The following is a 13519-nucleotide window of genomic DNA, read 5'->3' as shown; positions in this document are numbered from 1 at the left end:
CACAAGTGGCTTTGCTTACCTTCTCCTGGGCGTTGATGGTTAGATTGACATGCTTCAGTGCTAACTCCAAATTTGGCCTGTATCGCAAACTGTAGTTTCTAAATTCAATTCTTCCTTCACTGAGCCAAACTTGACCTTGAAGTTTGCCATTCAGAGTCCAGGGTGCCTAAATAGGTGAAAAGAAACAGCAATGTGTAAAGCTGATTTAAATTACCAAATCAAGTGACCATACTGAAATGGGAAGCTTGTGAAGACATCTGTGCCAAATGCCCTTAATCTGTTTACTGTTTCCAAAAGAGAGAAAGGCCTCTTAACTTTCATATTGCAAGCGTTGACTTTTCACTTTGTGAAAAGATGCCAATCATCCTAACTGAGAATGGACATAAACATTTGTTTGCATGTCCGAGTTCTGACACTGAGTGGTTAAATAAAAAAAGATTTATAAGCCCCTGTAAAGAGGACTACAAAAGTCTCCTTTAGTAAGATCTCAGGTCAACATATGGAAAAATAATTTTAATGATTACAGAACAAAAATTATTGCACTGGAGACTTTTAGTGGCTAAAAGGCTATCTAGCAGCCAACAGTTATCAGAGAGTTACATCTGAACTCCCACAATAAATATGTAGTCTAAATATGGGCAGAAAATACGGCTCATTCCATGAGTGTTACCAAATGAAGCTATTTTAATGGCAATCTAATGCTTAACTCTCTTAAGGACGTAACGATGATCAGAGGTTATAAAACAAGCCTAGTCACTTGGATAAAAATCAAATGCTGCAGTTCTTTAAAGGAAACATAACTGGCCTTTTGAACAGGGAAAACTAGGGGGTTTGTTCAGGTGGAAGAGAAAAGTTACTTGTTTAGTTTGCAGAGATGTTCACCTCTGCTAGTCAGGTCAATAGCTGGTTAGCTACCTCCTTAGGAGTCCTCAAGTATTCTCTCACTCTCTCCACAGAAACAATGTTGTTCTCTATTTCTGTCCAGGAGCGCACCAACCAGTTCAGAACACCAGTTATCTAGCAGAAAGAAACAGAAGCATTTGGGCAGATAAAATAAGCCTGGACTCATGCTTATGAGGTACCTGGTATTTTGTCTTAGTGCTTAAGACCTCCTCATCAGCAACCTGAGAAATCATCCCTTAAAAGACTAAACAAATAACCACAGATCCTCGTGAAAGGTTGTAAAGCTGTGTTTAAAGAGCCTAGCCAGCTCCCCCCATAAAGAATGAAATGCTGCCGACTTGGGTGCTAAAAGGTAGTGTGACTATTTAAGTTGCTGTGTAACTAGTCTACATGCAGGTAAGACAGACACTGAAGACCATGCTTCAGTTGCTCAGAGCATGCTGTGACGTAAGGATGAGTTTAGATGCAGGAGGACAAAGACAGCTGGTGCATATGTTTATCAGGTTCATTCTCTCTAAGGGGCCTTCTGCTCCAGACGCTCTGGGTTTCAGCAATGACAGCAGGGTTTGGTAGAGAAGAAGGCATCTAGAAAGCCACAGAAATAGTTGGTAATTTCTTAGAAAATGAAATGGTAGCAAAAATTAAAATGCAAGTTGCTTTCGATGAAAGGCAAGCATGGTATTACTTCAGTGCTGCGTTACCTGAAGAGCATATGAAATGGAGAAGCCAGCAGTTCCTGGACTAAGATGTGTTCTGCCTATTGCTGCAAACAATGCTGCAAACAACACGATGCCATTGCCTAGAAACTCCAGGTTTGTAGCAAGCCACCTGCAAGAGGAGGAGAGTACAGGGCTGTTGCTGGGTGCCCTCTTCCTTTCTCTCAACAGCACCTGTGATGACTTTGCAAAACACTTGTGGAGCTGCTGGGATACAGGGTGCTCAACAAAGCTCTTGTCACACCCTGGTTTCTCCTATCCAGCCACCCTGTAGCTCATTAGTGGTTCCAGAATGTCCAAACTAGTTGGCTTATGGTCTCTGTTAGTATTTTCTCCAAGGCCTGTTGGATGACAGCAGCAGCACACAGCTTCTTGGATGAGTTGGTCTAACATCTCTCACTCTTTCTGGTAGTCCTTACCTGTTTCATGACTGGTGGCTGATGCCTCTGTTCTCTGATGGGTTCTGCATATACCACAAGCCTTGAGCACTCTGTCATGTGGTGATGGACCTCACCAGGCATGTACTACAGCTTCCTGCATTTTGGACACCAAGTGATACCTCTAGCTGTGTGTCAGCATGTGTGTGTGCCTTGCCACACAACAGAGATGGGAGCGTATGGGTTGGGTGAGAGGCACGTTGCCAGGGAGGGGTGCAATGTAAGCGATAATTAAAGAGGCTACCCTGCCCCCAGAACACCATGCGCCACTGTCTCATCTTCAGTGTGCCTCCACCCATGCCCCAAGAGCAGCCATCTCTGTTCACCATTTATATGGGAATAAACTATCATTTTCTTTACACTGCAGACTTGTACCTGTCAGCAACTGCTCCAGGGAAGCATATTCGCTGATTCTCATCTGCTAGGAAATTGATCTTCAAAATAAACCTCTCCTGGTCCTTGTAAGCACGGATCACACGGCTCCCTTGGAAAGTTTCTGAAATGTGGGAGTAGATGGGTGACCTGCTGGCAGCCTCTATGCGTCTCAGCTGGCAGGAGGTGATGACGTAGAAGTGCTGGTACAAAGGGAAATGGAAGGGGAAGTGATTAGAAGGTTTACGCCTCCATGGAGGTGCTCCACAGAAAATTTGGGAAGGGCTCAACAACTGCAAGAGTGTGTCCTATCCTTGTGTTATTACACCTAATGTGCAGGTAGGAGGTGTCCTTAAAAGGTAAGGTAGTGATCCTGCCTGGGTTGTGTTCCATCTTCATTAAGAGTAACACCATGGTTAGTTATTGCTGAGAAGCCAGGGTACTCTGAACTCACAAAGCCTCTACACTCACACTTAACTTTCTCCTTGCTTGATGGAGAACAGAGGCGTACTTGCACCCTTACTTGCCCTTTCCTCATGTTCAGTCTCAGCTGGCAAAGCATTTGAAGCTTCAGAGCTCAACAGGAGAGCTGCATGGCATACACGGATATATTAAAAAGCAGTGTAGAAGTTCTGGAGGGAAGAAAAAATGCTTTTGATCTTAATATGATTGCATTTCTGCTAATGGAGACAGGGAGTATTGCTCTAGGTAGGATTTGATCTGGACATCAGAAAAGCAGAAGCCCCTTTGTGAGGTCTCTGGGATGCTTTGGAAGGCTGAGGGGATGTTGGAAGAACCACTGACGTTACGCTTGTTCAGATGCAATTTGAGATTATTAAACTAGTTTCTGCATGTCTCCACTCCTAAGAAATGGTAGGAGGCTTTCTGCAGGGACATGGCCATACTGCTTCAGCCTCTCCTATCTGTATACCTCTATGAGCTCCTACCTGAAAAGCAGCATAAAGAACAGTCAAGGGCACTATGACCATTGCTGCCCTTGGTGTAGCCACTATAATCACAAGGTAGATTTCCAGCAAGTTGAACAAGAATCCCATCAAAGACTTCAGCTTCTCAGGGATGACAGAATCAATAGCATCCATTTCTCTGGAGAAGCGGTTCAGCAAGTTTCCAATGGGTGTTTGCTCAAAGAAGACCATTGGGGATCTAGCAACGTTCCTCAGCAACTGCAGAAACAGCTTGTGCGATGCTAACACGCCACCTAGAAGGACTGCTGCTGTAGAGACAAATCTGCCAAGGGCTGTAATATAAAAAAGAATAATTATTAGGTCTGAACAAACTCACCTTGAGTTGCCCTTTGTGAGATCACGATTTTCACTTAGTACTGCAAATGCTGTACTAGTGAAAGGAGCTGACTTTGGTAGCAATTAAGTGAAGCCTCAGAGCTGCAGGGTGAACTACCCTTTCTGCATGGTAGTTACAGAGGGGCAAATACCTTCTAAGCAAGCTTGATGGGGGCTATGGATTCAGCAACTTAAACACACAGGACAAATTCTTTATTCTTCTCAAAATAAGCTTGACTGGAATTACTCAAAATCTTAGGTTTTCTGCCTACAGATTCACTGTTAGCACAGAAGGGTACCCAACCCTTCCCAGTCTCTTCAACTTGTTCAAAACTTTCTCAATTTTTTTTGTCACTTGGGCTGAGATTTTTCCAGATTTGATTTCTGTTCTAAAACAAGGTTTGGGTGTGGTGGGCTTTTTTTTTCCTTTTTCTTAAGAGTGACCAAAAGAATTGTGGCCACTTTTGAAGAGAAAGGAGAAAGATTTAGAGAAATGTAGAATTCCACAAGTTCTTCTTTTTCTCTCTCTTTACACTCAAAAAGACCTACACCAAGACTAAATTCAGCATGGAGAAGAGCCACTGCTTGCACTTGGATATGATTAATTCACATTGGAGGAATGGAGAGAGGTAAGAGGAAGAAGGATATGCAGAAGATGTTGGATACAAGGGGGCAGGGTAGAAAAATAAGGAGGGTGTAGTTCTTCCATTGCTGAATGTTTTTAGGAACTCAGGTCATTTTGTTCCAGCAGGAAATACAGAGGAAGATGCTACTCATCATGGTCTGCTGAAGGGCACAGGAGAACACTTGTAGCATACCATGAAGTAGAATTTCAGGCATTAACACTGGAAATATTGTTCAGATCCCTTAGAGATCCTCTCTGTGCGTCACAGCCTGTAGTTTTAGGCCCCATGCCAAACTTTAGGGCTGGGGCCAAAAGCCATGGAGACTAAAAGCCCATGGGTATGCGCTTGTTTATACTCTGAGAAAACATGCTGGATATGGGAAAGGGAGATGGAAATACAGAGAAGAATTAGGTGAGCAAGTTAAACGAACCTTGAATGACTCCTAGTGCACCAAAGACTCCAAGCCTCAGCTCTGTGTGCTGTTGTGTCCCATTGTGAGCAGGGTCATCTGTCCACCTGCTGAGCCAGTAACCACGAGAAAATGACACGGCTTGCTGACACGTGAACAACAGAATGATGTACACACACAGTGGTAAGCCTGTCGCCTTCAGGTAGGCTGCATAAATTGAAGTATTAACCTAGAGCAAAACAATTGGGGGAAAAATAAGAGGAGAGGCTGGGAGGATCAAGGTTTTTAGCAAGGAAAAGCAGCTCTGAAACAAGGCATGATTTATTATGGCATACCTACTCGGTTATATGTCACGGACCATAGCAACCATGTTAATTCTTTTTTTTGTTTTCCTTACGGATGAATAAGGAAGCCATACTTAAATAAATCCATGGTGTTAATGAGTGATTATTATCAACAGATGAATGTTATTGCAGTAGGCTCATGTTAGTGCTGGAATGTGCACAAGGCTTTCCTTATCCCAGGCAGTGGTTTTCATTTGTTGTTGCTCTGAGTGAGAACTATAATGTATTCCACTGGCTGCTTGTGTGAGTAATTGCTGATCAGCAGAGGTGAGGGCAATCCCAGTCTGGCTGATATTGTGCTTCCCTAGGGGCAGAGCAGCCCCCCCACCCCCTTTGCGGGTGTCAGACTTATTACTCTCATCTCTTCTCAGTACCAGTGTGTAGCCTCAGGTATTTGTTTCCTCCCCATGTTTTACTCCTGCTGCAATGTGCCTTGAATATACAACTCATCCATGTCTGACTTCTCCTAGCAGGAATCCCCCATCTACTTCTTTCCTTTCATAGTACCCTCCTTGCTTCAGCCTTTTGAAGTGTTTCCCTTGGGCAAGATGAGAACAGTGATGTGCCTCTTTGCCCCACCCCACCAGCCTCAAGAGTTTGCGGATAGACTCAAAATTACAAGTACCTACCACCTCACCCCAATTGCCTCAGTGTGCTTTCCCCCTTCAGGTCAACTCTTGAATCAGGATCTCTCTCCTCAAGTGGTCATAATTTATCCCCCCTCCCTCCCCACCCCTGTTTCCATACTGTGCTCTCTGTAACGTACCTGCCTTACTCCTGTTGGAACCAGTGCTTAGATGAGTCATCCAGGGAGATAGAGTTTGCATAGAACATACTATGTAAAATTATGCTGAAATAACTTTGTCTGAATTATAGGACAAACTTGTACAGCTCAGCTGACTTCCCTGGAGCTGCACTTGTTTAACTTGGGCAGTGAGCTGACCTGCCTGCCATGAGTGGGTCAGTAATAAACCCGTGGAATGTGCCTTTGCCTTTACAGGAAGGTGCTGTGCTTACCCTGCCATGCTGAGTTTTCTCTCCCTTTGTTAATCTTCCTTTGGTGGCTGCAGCAGTGGTACAGTCTTGATTTACAGGAATGGTCTCCCTTCCCATAGCAGAAGATTTGACTGAATTGTCACTTCATAAAGAAAGAAAAATCCTTTCAATTCTTAGCCAAGGCAATGAGTATTTTAAAGCTGGATCTCCTCACCCATCCACTCCTACATTCATGCCTATTTTGAGGGCTGCAGTTTTTGGGGTCCTCAAGAATGACTCCAACTATTGTTCATATTTATCACAGGGACTGGGCTCTGTCAAGCTATTAACAAAGAGAGGCTTTAAGCATTCACTAACTGACTGGTTTGAAGTAAGTCAGACCTTACAGCCCCACTGGGAAGTAAAGAGTAAGAAAGTGCATCAACACGATTTGTACCTAAGCTCTGGAACAAACTCTGGATCCTTGAGAAATATGGAGAAAATGTTAGTCAATACCCACATTCAAGAGCAGTTTCTTACCTATTCTTGAGTTTTCCTTGTTTGCTCTTATTGTTAATGTACAGATTGATCCCGATCATGTATCAGAGCCTCCATATAGGCTTGTATGGAGCTTTGGAGCAAGTTCTTCAGTGTCTGAGACACTTAAAGCTTACCTAAAGAGCCTCTCCTGTGATGGACCACTTCCAGAGGTGATGGTGCCTTTCCTGTCTCCTATAGCTGTGAAATAAATGCAATTTTTTTTCTAAATGCTTCCAAATCCTATTTTGTCCTGTATAGCCTTTGAGAGACTGGTAATACGGAGGAAAGATTCATTACAAAGAATTGTTTCTTAGGGTAAAAATATCAAGGTGAGGCTTGAAGAATAGCACATATAGCGGGTAATTCTGTTTACTGAATGATTGTTGTCTACTAACATGGAACTGTTTATTCAAGAACCGATTTTGAGGTGATGAGTCAGCTAATTTGATAGGCATATTTTTCCCCACACAAAGTGACAGCTTACTGTGATTGGATCTCTGCTTAAATGTCCATAGTAGAACAAATATAAGACTGACTTTTCCAGTTTTATTCTCTTTTCCCTCTTCACAACTGTGAACAGCAGCAGACACCACCCCCCTCCAGTTCTTTAATGTTAAAATATAATATTAAGGAAACAATTGACTGCTAGACCTAGGAAGAATGATTCCAACTCATTTGGGTTACCTGGAAAACCAGTGTCTGCCTTCTCTTCTGCAGTAATGTGTGAATGAAGAAATTCTGCAAAGGCCCCATTTCTCTGTAAAAGTTCTTGGTAGGAACCAATTTCTGAGATAGTTCCATCCACCAGCAAAACAATGTTGTCCACTTGAGGCAAAATGTTGATTGTGTGAGTCACCAGCACACGAGTCTGCTTGAATAAAGAGGGAATGATTACAATTGTTCTGGTGTTTCCCTGCTCACTTGAGTTGTTGCAGTCAGCTGTTTTCTGAAGGCAGGCATGTACTCAGTGTGAGCTATGATTTTTACTAACTTGGAGGTATTTTTGTTATTTATTCCTATCACTTCTGTCTGCCTCTTTGATGAAGTTTATTTTTGCAGCACAGCTTTGTGCCCATTTTGAAAGTGCAGAGCTCGGGAGCAGACAGGTGAATCAACTTGCTTTGTGTCATGCACAGGATAGAAGAGTGAGGATGGGACTTGAAGCCTGAAGTCCTAGGCTAGCATCCAGTGTGCAGGAGGACCTTTTGCATAGCTCACTGACCAGTTCCATGTTGTTGATTCCACTCTGGATGAAGCTCTTAAGTAGAATGATGTTAATTGAAGGGTATGCCACATTTATTGTAACTGATGTCAGTATTTCAGAACCAAATTTGTGCCTGAAAACTTAATCACCCTGAATGGAGCTAAAGGGCAGCTCCTTTTGATTTAAATTTCTGACCCTATTTGCACAGATAATTACATGCAGAAAAGGACGTAAGAGAAATATATAACATGCCAATTTGTTATGGAGGGAAAATTACTTTTAATATACAATCAAGCCCTTTTTGAGTACTGCTTAAGTCTGATACCTTCTTTCTTTGCCAGTCTTTCTATGTTTCAATACAATAATTATGTTCTGATGCTTGCAACCTGCAACCTGCCCATGAAGAGAAAAGTACTTAAAGTACTTGTAATCAGACATGTCTGTTTTAATTGGACTTTCTGATGAAAGAAATTACCTATCCTCCTTCTACAACATGAAATTGAATCAAGTATTTGTAGGCAGTTTATACCATGAAACATAGCTGCTCTAGCATTCCTTCTCCTGTAACAACATTTATTATCCAGATTGCTTGACAGCAGAGAAATACCAAGGAATAACAAAATGCAACAAATGCAAAAAAGAATGGAAGAGAAGAGTTTAACATGGATTTTAAGACTTAGGAAACAATTTACTTTAAACTTAAACTTTAAGTGATGACCATTTGGGTGATGAGAACTGTAAAGGTGCCACTGAACTATTCAAAAGTGATGGGATTAGACATTGCGATAAGATACAATGAGATGGAAGAGATCAGACAGCTCTTCCTAACTATACTAGAACTAAATCTGAAAAAGGGAGAAGGATAATGTTGATGGAAGACCAAAGAGCTATAAGCTTGCTGTAGAAGTAAGGCTGGAATTAGGCATGTGATTTGCATGATAAAGACAGTCTTTCAGGAGAACCTAACTTTTCAGTCTTTTGCCTTCTAGGTGAGATTCATTGCAGGACTTCCATGTGAGGTATGGACTGCAGAAGTTACCCATTCCACTTCCACTGTGGCTAACAGTAGTACCTGCTGCCACTAGCAAAAAGGGATTTGGGAACCTTTGCTAAAGTGAGTAGTCCACCTTACCTGAAACATTTCAGGGGCCCTGATAATCAGATACATTTTGCAATCTTTTACAGTCCAGGATTTATAACACACCTTGTCCTTCAGTAAGCCATTGTGTCCAAGAACATGTTCAAAAATGTGCTGTCCAACATAGGCATCAACAGCTGAGAGGGGGTCATCTAGAAGGTAAATCGAAGCCTTCTGGTACACGGCACGAGCAAGGCTCACTCTTTGCTTCTGCCCTCCAGATATATTTATTCCCTGTAAAAATGTACTGACACTGTTTATTCCAAAACTACATCACATTAGCCAGCTGTTGGCTCCATTTTAACTGAGGTTTTATGTTTTCCTTATTTTTAAATCAGTGCTTCTCTCCCTCTTTCCCTCCCTCCTTCCAAATAGGGCTCTTGAGATGCAGACGCAGATTCTCTTGAGCAACTCTTCTCTCCTGCAAAAGAGGACCCAGGAATGACATGGACTTGTTGATTTTTGTCTTAACCTAACTGGAGACATCAGATATGCTTAACCGTCAGGAGGTAGGCTTCAGACCCCATTAAATCATGGCCCCACTTTTCAGAAATTACTGAGCACCTGCCTCCTGCAAGTTAAGTCCTTCTGTAGGTGTTTTAAGCAGGACACCCAAAGTTGTAGCTACCCATGGAAAAGTCACCCAAAATATAAACCTAAGCCAATACCTTCTCTCCTATTTCACTCTTCTGCCCTGCAGGGAAGCTCTCTAAATCAGGTTGCAGTGCACAAGCATCTATCACTCTATTGAACCATGTTTCATCCATCTCTTTCCCAAAGAGAATATTATCTTCCACTGAAGCATTTTGTATCCAAGCTTGCTGCGGGACATAAGCTGTGGTGCCCTATAAAAATGGAAGTGGAAGAATGTCAACAATATTTTTCATAAGCTCAGCTTGACACTGTGGGAACTAGTCTTTGAAAAAAAATTCTTCCAGTTAGCTTTATAGAAATCTGCAATGATCATCACCATTGAAAGGTCTTGGAGGGCTTTGCAAAATATGACCCTGCACTTCCATTATCTTATAGAGGAGGAAACAGGTACAAGTACAGGCAGTTATTTACCACAATGCCACTTCAGTTCACTATTGGAGTGGGAAATGGAACTGGATCTTTAAAGTTCTGTTCCAGTTCCCATTCCCAAGTGCCAGGCTCATCTGAGAAGTCTTAATCACCTTCAGATAATTAAATGCAGGCTGCTACATACAGCCTTCGTTAAAATTCAGCAGTAAGTGGGTTTTCATCAAGTAGCTGGTGCCTTGGTTAATACTTTACTGTTCCTGAAGACAGCCTAATTAGAAAAAAATGCTCAGGGGAAAATTTACCTTCATGGTCACACAGCCGTCCATCTTTTCCAGCTCACCAAGTAACGCTGACAGCAAGGAGGACTTTCCAGCACCCACCTGGCCAACTACAGCAAGCAAGGAGCCTCGGGGCACAGTAAGATCTATTCTACAGAGAAAAGATCAGTCTCTTAACATCTTTTAGATAAATTTTCTGAAAAGAAAATGACCAAAATTCTTGCTATTGTCTTGTAGCAATAAAAATGTACCAACTAACCCACCCAGTTTCATACTTGAGGCCTCAGTTGCACTGGGTTACCCTTCCTGTCACTCTGACTTTTTGCAGCAGGAGCCATCCCTTCAAAGACACCTCCAACAGAAAGCCTTCATCCCCATCCCCATCCGAGTTTCAAACACAGATCCAAGACCCAGGTCCCTACTCTGGAGATAGGCTAGCCCAAATCAGACACTTTCAACACTGTTTTTTCTCTAAAAATGCAATGCCTTCTGAATTAAACATGTAGTGATGTCTTATATAATATCTGCATACCAGCAATTCTTTTTTGACTTAAATTACTGTAATTTCATATTTGCACAAGAAAATTGTGTAAAGAAAGCAGTCTCCATGTATTAAGGCAGCATCCAGATACAGACACCTTCCCATTTATGTGCTCCCAAGCATAAAAGCAAGATCACGTTTTGTCTGACTTTATAATTTTCAGAATTCAATGTTAAATACGAAGCAAACTCAGAAGCCTCTAGATATTCCACACTGGTTTCTCTTAGGCCCTGAGGAATTAGTTTATTCAGCATCCACCCTGACCTACAGAATCGAGATGACTGTGGGTAAGTCTGTACCTTCTAAGACAAGGAGAAGTTTCTTTGCTCCAGCAAAAAGTCCCATTTCTTATGGTGATACTTGCCTGTACTGAAATATGAGGAGAAACAGACCACTTAAAAATTCAAAAGTAGGTACAGAAACATCCCTATTTATGTGACTTTATGTTTCAGTGTGTATTTATATTACGTAAAACGAACCTTAAGTATGAAAAGAAGGGGTTAATTGCCAGATTAGATTTCATTGTTACAAATAAATAGGCCTGAGAGATAAAGTGACAGTAAGGGGCAAACATTTTTCTCTCTTGAGTATGGTAGGCACCGTAGGAGTGGAAGCTGAGCAATGGAAGCTACTCCTCTTACAAGACAACAACGCTAACACAAAAGCCTACCACAGTCAGAAGCATCTCTGCTTGAGCTCTCAGGATTCAGTTCTTCCAGATTCAGAAAAGCTGCTAAGCGGTTTAAAGAAACTTTGGCCTGAAATGAAGAAGCATACAAAAGAATAAGATTTAAAATAGAAAGGAAGCTAGAACCTGAAGTGAAGGCTTAACTTGAAGACCCACTTAGAATGTTGACTAGGTACTGTGTTGCAGGTGCTGCAGGCTTAGATGGACAAATGCAGCTCTTCCTTATGTTAACTGGCTTTACTTCCACTTAGCTTAGTAAAAAGCCATATTCTTCCCTGTGTTTCCTTTTCTGTTCACACAGTAAAATTGGTGCTTTTTCTTCTAATTCATCCTGCAGACTTTCCAGTGTTTGCTTCTGTACATGAAGAGTGTGACAGCTGTCTTGGGGTGCAAGACGGAAGTGCAATTTCCCAATTTCTTACTGGACAGTTCCTGGACAATGACTCTCTGGCCTGGGCTAGCAGGGTTTCCACTGCTCTCCCATGGAGGTTTTGCTCCATCTATTCTGATTTCTGTGGTTTGAAACAGAACTGGAAGCACCTCTGAGATGTAATACTCCTTGTGATTGGTCCCAAAAGACTTAAGAGTTGTTCTTGAGGAATATTTTGTTAATATATGGAGCCCATCTGAAAAACAATACTACAAAATACCTTTAGCTGCAAGTCCTTGCACTTCACTGTTTCACAACAGCAATCAAACAGCTAGCTCTGATGTTCAAAGCCCTAAGAAATCCCTACCTTTACCTGTTAATGGTGACACTTATGGCCAAGGAAAAAGGACCATAGCCTGCAATTAACCTGGACAGCAGCATTTATGGAGAACGGCAGGAAGGAGTGTGCAGTGTTGAGAATGTTGATCAGTGTTAAAGATACAAAGGCCTTCTGAGCATCCAAGACGTGTGTGTTATCCACCAGCGTGTAGACAGCAAACATGACAAATGCAATCTGAAAGGGAGCAAAGGAAAAGCAAACCATTTGCTTCAGGCAGGGAAGAAAATAGGAAGGGGCCTGTCACCTTTGAACCAAAGACTCTGGAACCTGTTTAGTTAAACCCACGCTATCACCCATGCACGTGGTACCCACCCTGCAACTGTCATACACAAAGGTCTTGCATGTTGGCGATAAAACCAAGTCTGCTCATTTGATGTTTGTTGTGCTTTAAGAAAGTTTTGGTGCTGCAGCCACAGCAAGGTGCAAGCACAGCCATTTCCCATTGAAAACACATATGGCTGAGCTGCAACAGCAAGTGCAAAAGCGGCTTGTGCTGCTATCGACTGTGCCATGAACTCTGCCTAGCGGGAGGTCTCCAGGTGGTTCTTGCAAAGCAGGCTCAGTCTGCCTGCAGCACACCGCCAGACCAGGTGACTTGCCCCTGGAATTGTAAGCACAGTGTAAATGTCTGTGTGGCTGACTCCACTGGGGCTCAGCAACTCCTGTGAGATCACCAACTCCTCTGTGCAGGCATTACCTTCAGCTGTCCCACAGGAAAAATCTGTGCAGACAGGATTACAAAGAGAAATGGAAGTAACAGCACATGTTTTATGTAGGAAGGTGAACCACTCACCAGGAAAGTTGATGAATGGAAAGAAGCTAGAGACGCTGAGAAGAGAATCTGAGATCTTTTTAGGGACTGCAGTTCTTGATTCCGGATACGAAGCACTTTATCCATGAAGATTTTCTCCCATCCATACAGTTTGATTACTTTGATGTCGCTGAGAATGGCGTTGGTGAGTTTGGCCCGCTCATCTTTATGTTTCATCTGGGTCTCCTGTAACAAATGTTTGAGTTTTATCATTTAATAGGTTGCATGTTTAACAGTGTAATTATTCTGAAAAAAACACCTTATTCCTGCCTCTGAATTCTGAATAATTTTCCTTGCAGTTGAGCTTTGTATACTGTTTTGCTTATGAATCTTCCAGGCTGGGAAATATTTTGCTTTTCATCTTCAGAGCTTTATTTTTACTGTTTTGTTGGGTTTTTTTTTAACAGAGAAAAGGTAGGCAAACAACATAAAAAAATGAATAT

The 13519-nt window shown here is 42.3% G+C and overlaps 1 protein-coding gene across 9 annotated transcripts in view; it reads right to left on the bottom strand.

Annotated features, from left to right (window-relative positions):
* The window catches only part of ABCC6 (ATP binding cassette subfamily C member 6), a 35870-nt gene that overhangs the window by 11541 nt on the left and 10810 nt on the right, over positions 1 to 13519 (bottom strand). For 7 of the 9 annotated variants that reach the window (XM_064461824.1, XM_064461829.1, XM_064461823.1 and 4 more), the window contains 16 exons: positions 13059 to 13262; positions 12293 to 12439; positions 11478 to 11565; positions 11107 to 11176; positions 10291 to 10417; positions 9634 to 9810; positions 9032 to 9199; positions 7308 to 7491; positions 6758 to 6821; positions 6126 to 6246; positions 4786 to 4993; positions 3376 to 3686; positions 2432 to 2631; positions 1605 to 1731; positions 916 to 1017; positions 20 to 166 (listed from right to left, as the gene is read on the bottom strand). In XM_064461824.1, the coding sequence (XP_064317894.1) occupies positions 20 to 166; positions 916 to 1017; positions 1605 to 1731; positions 2432 to 2631; positions 3376 to 3686; positions 4786 to 4993; positions 6126 to 6246; positions 6758 to 6821; positions 7308 to 7491; positions 9032 to 9199; positions 9634 to 9810; positions 10291 to 10417; positions 11107 to 11176; positions 11478 to 11565; positions 12293 to 12439; positions 13059 to 13262 (2445 nt within the window). The other 2 variants (XM_064461831.1, XM_064461832.1) reach the window with 2 other exon arrangements.

The sequence above is a fragment of the Phalacrocorax carbo genome, chromosome 10, assembly GCF_963921805.1.
Source record: "Phalacrocorax carbo chromosome 10, bPhaCar2.1, whole genome shotgun sequence".
NCBI classification, from domain to species: Eukaryota; Metazoa; Chordata; class Aves; order Suliformes; family Phalacrocoracidae; genus Phalacrocorax; species Phalacrocorax carbo.
This window is presented reverse-complemented; position numbering and strand designations above follow the sequence as displayed.